Here is a 13,122-nt window from a genome sequence, read left to right on the forward strand (position 1 = left end):
AGGGCAGTGGAAATTAAAGACAGTGGAAAGTTCCTGTCTTTTGCTGCCTCTGCTCCTAAACCAGCTGCTGGTCTTACAGCCAGCAAGTGTACTCTCAATGGTTCATTTGTTTATTTGTTCACTTTCATCTTACAGATTTTGAAAAACGAAATTTTTATAATTCAGAGTGCCTTCTCTGTGCCAAGTACTATGCCTATTTGTCAGGAGACAGGAGGCCAACAAATTACATGCGCCTAATCCAGCATGCTGCCTGTTTTTGTGAATCAGGTTTTATTGGAACACAGCCACATCCATTTGTTTACATTTTGTCCATGGTGGTTTCTTACTGCAGCGGCAGAGTTGAGTAGGGGTATAGCCTGCACAGACACAATACAGGCTATGGTCCCTGTATTAGGGTTTTCTAGAGAAACAGAACCAATAGGATGTGTACATATGTAGAGAGATTTATTTTAAGGAACTGGCTTGGGCATTTGTAGGAGTTGGCAAGTCTGGAATCTGCACGACAGGCTAACAGGCTGGAGGCTCAGGAAAAAAACTGATGTTGCAGTTCAAGTCTGAGGCAGCTTGGAAGCAGAATTTCTTCCTCCGGTGATCTCAGTCTTTTAAGAATTTCAACTGATTGGATGAGGCCCACCCACAGTATGGAAGGTAATCTGCTTTACTCTCTACTGACTTAAATACTCAGCCATCTAAAAAATAGGCCAGGTGCGGTGGCTCACGCCTGTAGTCCCAGCACTTTGGAGGCTGAGGCGGGCAGATCACAAGGTTAGGAGTTCAAGACCAGCCTGGCCATCATGGTGAAACCCTGTCTCTACTGAAAATACAAAAATTAGCTGGGCATGGTGGCACACGCCTGTAATCCTAGCTACTCAGGAGACTGAGGCAGGAGAATTGCTTGAACCAGGACCTGGGAGGCAGAGGTGGCAGTGAGCTAAGATCACACCACTGCACTCCAGCCTGGGCTACCGAGGGAGACTCTGTCTCAAAAAAAAAAAAAAAAATTGGCCAGGCATAGTGGCTCATGCCTGTAATTCCAGCACTATTAGGAGGCTGAGGCAGGAGGATCACTTGAGCCCAGGAGTTCGAGACCAGCCTGGGCAATGTAGTGAGACTCCCTCTCTAGGAAAAAAAAAAAAAAAAGCCAGGTGTGGTGGTGCACAGCTATAGTTCCAGCTCTCAGAAGGCTGAGGTGGGAGGATCGCTTGAGACTGGGAGGTTGAGGCTGCAGTCAGCCATGGTCATGCCACTGTACTCCAGCCTGGGTGACAGAGTGAGACCCTGTCTCAAAAAAACCCATCATCACAGCAGCATCTAGACTAGTGTTTGACTAAAAACTGGATACCATGGCCTAGCCAAACTGACACACAAAATTGACCATCACAGTCCCAAGGCCTAAATTGTTTACTATCTGAGCCTTTACAAAACAGGATTGCCAGCCACTGAAGAGAACAAATGCTCCCACCCCCTGCTGAGCTCACAGGCTGGCCCTCCTGTGTGCAGCCACTTAGAGCTGGCTCCTCTCCACTCCTCCTCTAGATGGTGGTCAGCCAGGAGGTTGTAAAGAATTTCATCTGCTGAAGTCTCTTAGCAGGGACTGAGCCCTGTAGCTGCTGGACACCTCCTGTGGGTTGGGTCACACAGACCATTCAAAATCCACTGAGCTGAACTTTTTCATCTTGGGTTGTGATCTGGACAAGCCAGGAGGCAGGAGAGGCCCCATGGTCCTGATGACCCTAGGATAGCTCCTGCTGAGGGATGGTGGTATTCTGGCCCTACCTCTGGCTCCCATATGCCAACTGGACTTTCTGAGCTCCAGCTGCTGCAGTTGGCTGAGTTTCAGGCTCCATGTAGCTGAGATGTACCACATGGTTACCCCTGACCCCTATGGAGCTTCCAAGAGACCCTCCCTCAAAGCACAGCCCTCCTCACCAGAGGTCAGTCACAGGTGTTAGCCAGGTGTCTATGAAGCTGGGGATGATAGCACTGACTTTGGTGCTTGGACAAGAATGAAGAGAGACTGTGTAGAAAAAGCACAGCCAGCCTCCCATAAAAGGACAGATTCCTGTGACAACCTTGTCACTCTGTTCCTCCCTGATAGTCTGGGGAGGGGGAGGCCAGTGGGCAGTTCTGAAAGCCCAGCAGGTTTGGAGCCATTGGGTATTGACTTCTCTCCCAGTGCTCCACCTGGGTGTCCACAGGTGTTATCTCATTGAATGCATACTGGAACCCTGCACAGGTAAACAGGCTTTAGTGGCATGACTGCCAAAGGTCACCCAGGGTGCTTTGGCAGAGCTGGGATTAGAAGTCCGGCCTCTCTTCAGTAGTAATGGAGTCCTGGGAGGTTTGCTAGGCTTTAGCCTCAATCTATGGCAGGCAGGGTCCACAGCCCTGGAAGGGTGACACAGTCATGGTCCCCATAATTGGCCTGGACCTTTGTAGAGAGACACAGGAGACAAGATCCTGCTCTTCCAGTCTGGAAAGCAGGGCAGCCCCACAACCTGGCCACCTGCTTTGGCTACGCACCATGCAGCAAGCCAAAGGAAAACTGACTGCCTCAGGAAAATTCTGATCTCTCCGGGAAGTGGACCCAGTGGCTCTGTGGGTGCCCTTTCCTGCAGCCTGGAGGGCAAAGTGGCTTTCCCTGGGACTGCATGGCTCCTGTCCCAACTGGCCTTCCCATTCCACATTCCCAATGCTGCACCAGCACCAGGACTGGGCACAGGGCTTCCTTTTGCTGATTCATTTCCCTGCTAACTCATTCAGAGTTGGGCCCCATCTGAGTACCTGTATGCTGGCCCTGAAACAGCTTACAAAGGGTGAAACCAGGGATGGCAGGCCCAGGATCAGTGCTGTGGCAGTGGGAGTTTGCTCTCTAACAGCTTGACAGCCACCTCCAGATGCTGCTGGCATCTGCTGCAGTCATGGCAGCCTCGCAGGAACCTGAAGAAGGAATTACAGAACCAACTTTTTACTGGTGAAAATGGAGTCTTGTAGAGTTCAGTGATGGGAAACTAAAGTAGAAAAAGCACATCACAAAGCAACTTATATATAGTACAGTGTGATCCCAATTTTGTAAAAATATCTATAATATGTAAGCATAGGTATTTGTATATTTTAAGAAAAAAGCCTAGAAATAAAGTCACCAAAATATTAATAGTGTGTTTATCTGACTTGTGGGACTATGGTGACTTGAGTTGTATTTTATTATCTATATATCCTACTTTCCTCCAAAACTGCATTATATTTTTGAGAAGTGAAAGACATTTTTGAAAAAGGGGGTCAAGTGCCCATCCAGGGTTCCTTTCAAAAAGGAGGTCAAGCGCTTGATCATGGGCAGTTCCCCCATGCAAATTACCACCCAAGGCACCTGGTAGGTACAGACCTCTCTCAGCAGGACACGGGATCCTGGTGTCTGGAAACACAAGAGCAAAGTTAAACAGCCACTGCCACAAGTGACACTTGCGAGGCCATTAAAGGCTATAAGAATACAAGTCCTGCCCTCCAAGGGATGCCATGTGTGGATCGTTTAGGAAAATGCAGATCTGAAATAAATACATCGTCACCTGAAGAACACATTTTGGCTTAATGGACAGGCATAGAAGTGGCTCAAAAATAATCAAATTCATTTGTAATAATACCAGCAAGTACCAATTGTTAAGCATTTACATGTCAGGCATCCCAAAGATTTGTGTACATATTTAATCTTTATAATAGCTTTGGGAAGAAAGAACCAATATCCTACTCTACAAAGGAAGAAGCAGAACCAGGATTCAACCGCTATTTGGCACCCAAAATCCGTGTCTTGCTATACTGCCTCTATTCCTGTTTCCTTGGACCTTTTCCAGAAATCTGACTTCCCTGCCTTAGTTAGAAGTCAGTGACTACGAAACCCCTGCTGACTTGGCCTCAAGGCCAGTATTGCACTGCAAGTACCAAAGCTGCTGGGCATTCCTCCTTCGCCTGTTGTGTGTGTCCTCTCTTCCTGTCAACTCTCATTGATTTCTCATTGCTGTCAGTTGATCTGAAACCACCACCCTCATCCTTCCAGTCTGATGTAACGAGATAAACAGGCCGTGCCCTAAGCAAAGAAAAGGGAAATGGTGGTATTTTTGTTGCCAGCCTGGGCCACCCACTGCAGATGCCATGCTTGGCTCAGCAAACAGATAACTCAAGGATTAAATTCACGGGCTTCTGTTCATTCACAATTGTTGAATTGCTCAAGGGATTTTATTTTATTTCATTTGGTGACCGTCTGGATGACAAAAGTTACTGAAAGTCTGATGGCCAACTAGGTAGACAAAGCCTTATATGTTTTTCTGTTGTTCTGTATGAACCAGGAGGATCCCAGCTCGTATTGGCTCCTGCTGTGCACAGCTTGATTAATGGGTAAGGTGTACTCCATATCTACAAACCTTTCTGTACTTTAACAGACATTCCTGGTGCACCCCCGACTATGCCAGATCATTGGCTGGGCACGAAAGATACAGGTGGAATAAAAATTTGCTGTCAAAATAACTGGCTAATTTGAAATCTACAGTTGCCTAAAAGACCATCTTTGATGTTGAGAAGAAGGAACTGTTATGTAAGTACTAGGATGGCAAATAGGTTCCACAGTTTCGTTTTGTTTTTTTTTTTGAGATAGGAGTTTTGCTCTTGTCATCCAGGCTGAAGTGCAATGGTGTGATCTCCACTTACTGCAACCTCCACCTCCCAGATTCAAGCAATTCTCCTGCCTCAGCCTCCGGAGCAGCTAGGATTATGGGCATGCACCACCACACCCAGATAATTTTGTATTTTTAGTACAGACATGGTTTCACCATGTTGGCCAGGATGGTCTTGAACTCTTGACTTCAGGTGATCTGCCTGCCTCAGCCTCCCAAAGTGCTGGGATTATAGGCGTGAGCCACCGTGCCTGGCCAGTTTCCATGTTATGTGCCAACTCTGCTTCGTGACAGCCACTGGAGTCCCACATTCAGGATTATAAGGCTGCTTCTGGCTCACTGTGAGGAGTTGGTAGATTCTCTGGCTGAAGGTTGTTTGGAGATCACAAAGTGCAATTCCCTCATGTTACAGAAAATGGAGGCCCAGATAAGGAAGACACCTACAAGTCAGGTCTCACATCCAGGCCAGGGCTGAGATGCCTGTGCTGATAGGCAACTTCCAGACAGCCTGGGCCCACCCTTTGGGTATATGGGGAGGTCTCATCCTCTGCGCTTGCACACAGATGCCCTCCCTGGTCTGAGTGGAGGGGCTGCTGTCCTGCAGCATGGCTCCAGCCTCCACCCCTGCTGCCAGACCAGCTCTCCCCAGCCCCCATCCCTAGGGATGCAGCATGTGAACTCCAGAGAGGCGCATCCTTGGGCACATGGAACCACTATGCCAGGCTGTGCCTGTGGATGGGATGGGCTCAGGATCTGCTTTTAATGACATGGTTTGGGCAGCAGGACTCTGTCTGTTCCAGCAGGTAAATTACAGCCTTAGCAAGTCAAAAATCAAATAAACATTCCAACTGCCAGTGGCTGCTCCAAGGAGAACAGCAGTTTCCGAGAACAGCAGAAGCTGAAACAAACCTCCCCACCCAACTCAGCGTAATTACTGCCTGTCACTCCCTGGGACCTTTTCTTTGACTCATAGGCCCAAGACACAGGATAGGGCTGCTGGGCACCCAGGGTGACGCTAACTTTGGTGACCAGCCTGTTTTTGATGGCCCCTGGTCTCACCCCAGACCTGGCCACAGGCTGCCCATGTTGCTGATACATGGCTCTGGCAGGGATGGACTGCTCCTCAGCATGGCAGAAGAAGGCAACCAGTTTTCACTTCACATCTACTTTATCTGTTGGCAGTGGCTGTGCCAATCATTTGAAAATTCCATTCATATTTGGAAGAAAAACATTCCAGATCAGCCAGGTGCAGTGGCTCACACCTGTAATCCTAGCACTTTGGGAGGCCAAGGTGGGGCAGATCATGAGGTCAAGAGATCAAGACTCCTGGCCAACGTGGTGAAACCCCATTTCTACCAAAAATACAAAAATTAGCTGGGTATGGTAGTGTGTGCCTGTAATCCCAACTACTCGAGGAGCTGAGGCAGGAGAATTGCTTGAACCCGGGAGGTGGAGGTTGCAGTGAGCCGAGATCGCACCACTGCACTCCAGCCTGGCGACAGAGCGAGACTCAAAAAAAAAAAAAAAAAGAAAAACATTCCAGATTGATTATTGACATCTGCCATGCAGAGAGGGAGGGAAATGATGGCATCTGTGCTGCGTGTTGTCATCCTGGGCCACCCAATGCAGCCGCATGCTTGCTCAGCAAAAGGAAAACTCCACAGAGCGGAGCTCCAGATGCATCAACATGGTGGCAGATAGATGGGTCAGTTGGAAGCCCCTGAGATTTCTCTGTTTCTCCAAAGCAATATGTCCATGCACTATATGTCTTTCCCAGATAGCAGAGGCAGATGCAAAGCAGGAAGACAAGGAAGATAAATGCCATTGGCTTTAGCGCAAAATCATGCTCATGCTGTTCACTCAGCTTTTTCTTGAGTTGACCACATGCCCACCTGTGGCCAGTGGATCAGTACTTCAGATCCATGAATATACAATACTTCAGGGGATGTCCAGTTTTATACCTAGCCTTGCACCTCAGAGGGGCAGGCAATGGGGAGCCAACTGGACCCTGACTACACATACCACACCCTGTGATGGATGGTGAAGAGCTCAAGGTGGCCAACAGTGGGCTCCAGGTGCCTCTCAGGTCATCCCACATCCACTCCACGGCCTGGGCCAGTAAGGGGCATGTATAGGTCCTCAGACAGGACTTCTGTGCCAACCCCAAAGAACTGGCCAGTACATGCCTCTGTGGGAGGGGTTTGGGTAGAACACTGCCTGATGATTGAAACCACCTGGGCTGGAGACAGGACAGTCACACAAACACCTGGCAGGGCAAAGGGAGCATAGGAGCCTGGCAGGAAGGAGGAAGGGGCATGGACACGATTGTGAGGGTCCTCCCTGGCAACACCCTGGCTTGGGGTCTGGCTGGGTTTGAAGATTTCCTGCTTCTGAGGGGCCCAATCTGATGAGAAGGGTGGCTGCAGCAGGGCTGGGCGGACTGGGCTCAGTGGCAGCCGCAGGCCTTGACCACCATGTTGCGATGCTTGCGCAGGATGACGTTGTTGCTGCTGTCATAGTAGAGCACGGAGGTGGCGCTCAGCTTGGTGGGCGCACAGCACGCCTTAGGGACTGCGTCTGGTGTCATCAGGTGCACCTGGCCAGGGAGGGGAGCACAGGCAGGGGCATGAGTACAGTGGCCACATCCGAGGACCCACCCAGCCCCACCCCAGCTCCACCTGCTCCCCACCCTGGCCATCTTCAGGCCACATAGGAGCAGCACAATAATAATAACTATTCACAGGAATAAGAACAGCCCTCAGGGCTCTGGGAGCAGGAGCCATGGTGACCAGCAGTGCCCAGGGAGGGACACATGGCAGGACACCTGTGGGGCAGGTGGGCAGGGCACTAATGAGGGGTCTCAAGTCCCAGGCCAAGGGCCCAGACTTCCTCCTGGGGATGATGGGAAGGAGAACCGCATGGCCAGGTTTGTGCCTTAGTGAGGTCCCCGAGGGGGAGCCTGGAAGGACCACTTCCTTCTTTTGGCCCTTTGGACCCAGAGGCTCCGCCTCCCATACCCCGCCTCCCTCCCCAGGCTCTTGGAGCCCAGGCCTTGGTTCCTCTCCTGTGCTGCTCTGCAGACTTGCAGATCCTGATCCCCTCCCCACTTCTGCACTTAGAGTCTAACAGGGCACCGAGTTCCTCCCACCCTGACATCACAGCCCTGCCTGGGAGGCCTCTTGGACACCACCTCTCCCCTTCTGCCTTCCCTGGGAGCAGTCCCCTAGCTCAACCTCTGTGCTGCCCCAGACCACCTGCCCAGTCCAGCTGCCATCACCTGCCAGGTACAGCAGGCCTCACTCATCCCCTGCTCCTCCACCTTCCACTGCCGACCCCCCTACCCGAGCCTCCCGCCCCCCTACCCGAGCCTCCCGCAGAAGCCAGAGAGAGGTCCTTCTGGAGGGTGATGTGGACCAGAACACTGCTTTGCTAAAGACCTCCGACAGCCTCTTGGGTTACTTGGAATAAAATCCACTCTCCTTCCCAGGGACCCCCAGACCCTAGGGGAGGCGGCCCTGCCCACACCGGCATCACCTCCCTCCACCCTCTACCCTCCTCCCCCTCACTGCGCCCAGTCCCTTCTCCGTGTTGGCCTGAACCTGCCAAGCTCACTCCTGTCTTAGGGCCTTGCACTTGCTCCTTTTGCTGGAACATTCCTCCTCCAGCTGCTGATGTGCCCCTCCTTGTGCAGAGAGAGGCTGGGCCCAGTTTCCCTTCACTGACAGGGCAGCTGCTCTGCTCTTCCTCACAGGAGGCTTCAGCTCCATGGTTGGTTTGCTTTGGACAAACCAACAAACCAGCAGCCTTCCCTAGAGTGCAGTGCCTGCCTGTCTGCTGCCCAGCAGGTTGTGAGCGCTCACTTTAGTTAAGCCCCTGAGGGGCAACAACAGGGGCAAGGGCAGAGGGGATGGAGTCTGGGAGCCGCTGCACGTGTGCCTCCCACGCATGCAGCCGTGAGAACCACACGGCATAAAGGGTGGCTGGGCCAGGCCACTGCACCTGTCCTTGTCACCCCTGAGCCTTTCTTTCCAAGGAGGCGAATCCAGGTGTCCAGCAAACACCATTTGACCACCCAGAAAGGAAGCGTTATCACAGGCTCAGAGCTGCTTTTGGTAATTCCTTTCCTCCCACATGAAGGCATTGCCTTTTAACAACCTCCTACGAGCAAACCATAAGGCTGTGGAGTACCAGGAACTGGGATTCTAGATAAAAATTTCTAGAAGGAAGCCTGGGTGCCAGAATCTGCAAACACAGAGCTTCCAGCAGTGAGCAGCACCAGTGATCCCATCAGAAGCCGCTTTCATCATTTAAGGTTGCCCCAGACACCGAGGCACCAAAAGCCAGGGGATCTGGAGAAGACACAAACGGCCAAGAGAGAAATGGGGAAAAGCCAAAGGGTAGAGATCCACACCATCTAGACGCTCCCTGCCTGCGGTGTGGCACAGGTGGGTGAGTGCACATGCACGTCCCTCATGCTGTGTGACATATCCTGGGTGGGCAGACTTGCCAGCATACTCAGGTGCCCGTGTGTTAAGATCACAGTCCCCACACGGCGTGCACGTCCATTTCGTGTGCTGTGCCTCTGACCGTAAGGAGCTGTGCCTCTGTCAGTTTGGGCACCGCACACAGGTGCATAAGTGTCCCACAGGAGCATGCGCAGTACATAGAACAGGCGCATGTACACGGCTGTTTAGTGTCAGTGTGGGGTGTGCCTGTGTTCAGGTGCGAGTCTACGTGGGCTAGCGTGGCTGTATGAGGACCAGTTCCTGCAGAGCTGTGGGAATTTGGTGACATTACTGACTCTCTGCAGAGGAAGCTCCCTGAGACATGGAGCAGGTACCCTCCCTGCCCTCCCGGCTGGCTGGACCAGACCCCTCTCCGCAGGGCCCCCCACCCCAGGGGGCTGGACAGGACAGGCATGGTACTGACCAGGGACTGCAGGATGGCGTGGTTGGTGGCGTTCATGCAGGAGCCCAGCGGGAAGGAGCACTCCCCGTCACAGTAATAGGCCGAGTAGCCTTGCGGGGCGATGACCCAGTCCTGGGGGCATGGGAGAAGGTGAGTCCCATCCACGTGCCCTTTATAAGCCCCCCCAGTCCTGTCAGAGGACTTGCCACAGGATAGCCTAGGGCTGCCCCTGATACCCCCTGAGCCTCAGGGCTCTGCAGGGCAGTCTCCCCCAAGAGGCTTGAATACACCCAGGAACCCACAGCAGACAGGGCTGAGCAGGGAGGCACTGCCACCCTGGCCTCAGTTTCCCTGGGGCAACGCTAACAGCTTAGTTGCAGTCTTCATTTTCATGGTTATAAAATAAAATGCCCTTTCTCACCACGTTCTCACTTTACAAAACTTGGAAAACACAAAGAAAAAAATACCTAAGAACATTGAAATCACCCATGATTCTACGTCCTCCCTGCGGATTCCCTTCTGCTCTACAGGTGGCGATTGTCATTTCAGAAACAAGGAAAAGAGTCAGCCCTTACCAGCCAGCCGAGGTCCTGGAAGCTGACGTAGAGCTCGTGCCGACGGCAGACCTGCCGGCCGTGGGAGCCGTGGACATCATCTGTAGGGACAGAAGGCGCAAGGTCTTTTCTGGGGTTCCTGCTCTGCACAGCTGCTGCGGGTAGCAGGGTGGAGGACCCCCTGATAAGCACATCTGTCAAATGAATGACAGGAAACCATTTGGTCTCATAAAGCCCATCCCTGGAACTCTGCTTGTACCATGACCCAGCTCAAGAGCCTGCCATGGCTCCCAGTGGTTAGAGTGACACTGTGCCCAGCCCTCCCATCCTTCAGCCTATGAGTGTCTTGACGCTCCAGTAAACAGCCCAGCAGGACCCTCGGCCATCCTGTGCCTCCTCCTCCTCCTCTCTGGAGAACCCTGTGACTCCAGCCCACCCTCTCCTGCCACACCCATTCCTCAGGTTCAAGTGGCTTACAACCAGGCCAGTCAAGGGCCGACTTCCTGGGAAGGAGGGCACAGGGTCGGGTCAGGCCTGTCCCTGATCCTGAAGGGCTTGGCCCACTTGGGGAGAAAACTTCACATAAGTAGCCGAGGGTCCTGCAGGGTGCCCAGGCACAACTGCGGGCCACGAGGGGCTGTGGCGCCCAGGGAAGGGGCAGCCAATTCTGATGGAGACTCCTGGGAAAGACCTGGAGGAGCCAGGGGAGGGAGAGAAGAGGCCTTCTGGGTGGCAGGGACAGCCAGGACAGCCAGGACAGGCCTCTGGAGTGCCGGTCACCAGGGTGCATCAGGGAAAAGATGGTGTCAGGGAAGGGGGCTGAAGAGTGGCCATCAGCTTGAACTGACCTGAGCCCGAGGGCTCTGGGCCACCACCTGGTTCTCGCCCTGCCTCTCTCAGCCGGAAGCCTGCAGGGCCTCAGCCCCAGCCCGCCCGGCCCTCACCAAAGATGCCCGGGAGTCGGCTGTCCTGCGGCAGCTCGTTGGTTTTCTTCGGCTGCCTCCTCCTCAGTGGCCTCACTGCCCGAGGGGTGCGGACGGGATTCTGACTGGCCCTGAAGAAAGTGACCACGAAAGGCTGTCGGGAGCGCGGGGCCCGTTGGCCCAGCAGGCCGGCCAGGCCAGGATCCACGCTGTGCCCTGAGACAGAAAGGAGAGAGGGGTCACTCATGGGCAGTGGGCCTGCAGCGGACACAGCAGGGATCTCTCTGCTGGGCCTGGGCAGGTCCAGGAGTGTGGAGGCTGAGGACCCCAGGGGTCCTGCTGAGCCTCAGTTTCCACATCTGAAGCCTGGAGCCCTTGGTCCAGCCCCGGCCAGTCCACATCTCTCCTAGGGCAGATCTGGAGGAGTTGGGGTAGGGGGAGGGCCTCGGTGAGCTGCAGGCGGCGTCATTAGTGACAGCTGTGACAACAGACATTTATGAAGCACTTTACGAGTTTGAAGATTTTTTCCCACAGATCACCTCATTAGGTTCTTACAGTAACTCTGCAGCTCCTACCTCACAGGAGACCCAGAGTCCCACTGCCAGTGACTCCCAGAACTGGCACTCCCACCTCGGTCTGAGGACCCTAAGGCCTGTCTTCCGTTCCACACTTTCTGGGGTGTGAACATCAAATTTATGACCGAGACAGCTCGTGGCAGCATCTGCCACGTTAGGTAGTGCTTGCTCATGCCAAGAGCAGGGCATGAACGATTTCTCTGATGCCCACAAGGGAGGCACTGGTGGAGCAGAGTCGTTGGAACCAAGTCCCAGAGCCCAGGTTTCAGCCTGCAGTAGTCTCACTCCAGAGTCCAAGTTCTTCTGTACGAGGCTGGGTTTGTGTACAAAAAGAAAGAAAAGGCTGAAGCAGAGAGCTGACTTGGGCCTCAGCCCCAGGAGGATCGAAGCCTGTAAACGGAATTGTTCCCCACTGCCGCTTCCAGACTGAGGATGCTGCTAAAAACACAGTAACTAACCCTGGAGATGCCAATCTCACCAATAAACCTGTGCATCCTCCTGTACTTGTTTGGATTTCAATAACCTTTCTGTTGTAAAAGCAATTAACTTAAGAAACTTTTGAGGACAGGCAAGGTGGCTCACGCCTGTACTCTCAGCACTTTAAGAGGACGAGGTGAGAGGATTGCTTGAACCTAGGCATTTGAGACCAGCCTGGGCATCATAGTAAGACCCTGTCTCAACAAAAAAATAAAAACAAAAATTAGTTGGGCATGGTGGTGAACTACCCAGGAGGCTGAGGTGGGAGGACTGCTTGAGCCTGGGAGGTTGAGGCTGCGGTGAGCTGTGATTGTGTCACTACACTCCAGCTGGGCGACAGAGTGAGATTCTGTTTCAAGAAGAAAAAAAAAACACGAAACTTTTTCTCATTGTTCAAAGAAGTCTCCACAATAAACATTTCAAATGTATAAAATCCCTTGGAGCAGTATACCATAATTTACTTGATATTGGCTCATGATTAGACATGTGGGTTATTTCCTGGTTTTCACAATAAAGATGGGAGTGCAATGGAGCCTCTTCGCTCCGTGCATGGGTGAAATTTCCTGATGCTGAGTTGCAAAAGCATGATTGCCAGCTCATTTTCATGTCTCTTTAAACAGTGCCAATTGTTCAGTTTACACAAGTGCACATTTCACCTCCAAGCACAGATGTACATGCATATGTACACATGCATATATGTGTGTCTGTATAAACACAGATGTACATACTCTTAGACATTACACACACAGATGTATTTATTCCTACGTGGTTCTCCAGTACACCCTACAGGCCAAGGACATTGCCTGCCCCACCCTCAGTCCCACTCAAAGGTCAGCCCTGAAGCAGCTGTGCCTCAGCCCCAGTGTCCCTTGGACACTTGACTGAACAACCAGTGAATCCAGAGACCAACCTTTGACCTATAACATCACCTGCCACAGAAAAATTCGCTGGCAGGAGAGGCTCTCTCTCTCAGGAGCGTGGACAAGAGCTGCTGAGACGGAGGCTGTGAGCTGCAGGTGCTGAC

The 13,122-nt window shown here is 52.4% G+C and overlaps 1 protein-coding gene across 1 annotated transcript in view; it reads right to left on the bottom strand.

Annotated features, from left to right (window-relative positions):
• Positions 1 to 2,558: 2,558 nt before the first annotated feature.
• Positions 2,559 to 13,122, bottom strand: part of BMP8B (bone morphogenetic protein 8b) — a 32,969-nt gene continuing 22,405 nt past the window's right edge. Inside the window, exons 4-7 of the mRNA XM_021672099.2 lie at positions 11,068 to 11,262; positions 10,145 to 10,224; positions 9,591 to 9,701; positions 2,559 to 7,257 (exon numbers count right to left, since the gene is read on the bottom strand). Coding sequence (XP_021527774.2) covers positions 7,108 to 7,257; positions 9,591 to 9,701; positions 10,145 to 10,224; positions 11,068 to 11,262 — 536 coding nt within the window. The 3' untranslated portion in view covers positions 2,559 to 7,107. The remainder of the gene's footprint in view (positions 7,258 to 9,590; positions 9,702 to 10,144; positions 10,225 to 11,067; positions 11,263 to 13,122) is intronic.

The sequence above is a fragment of the Aotus nancymaae genome, unplaced genomic scaffold (assembly GCF_030222135.1).
Source record: "Aotus nancymaae isolate 86718 unplaced genomic scaffold, 86718_ANA_hifiasm-v0.15.2.pri h1tg000007l, whole genome shotgun sequence".
NCBI lineage: Eukaryota > Metazoa > Chordata > Mammalia > Primates > Aotidae > Aotus > Aotus nancymaae.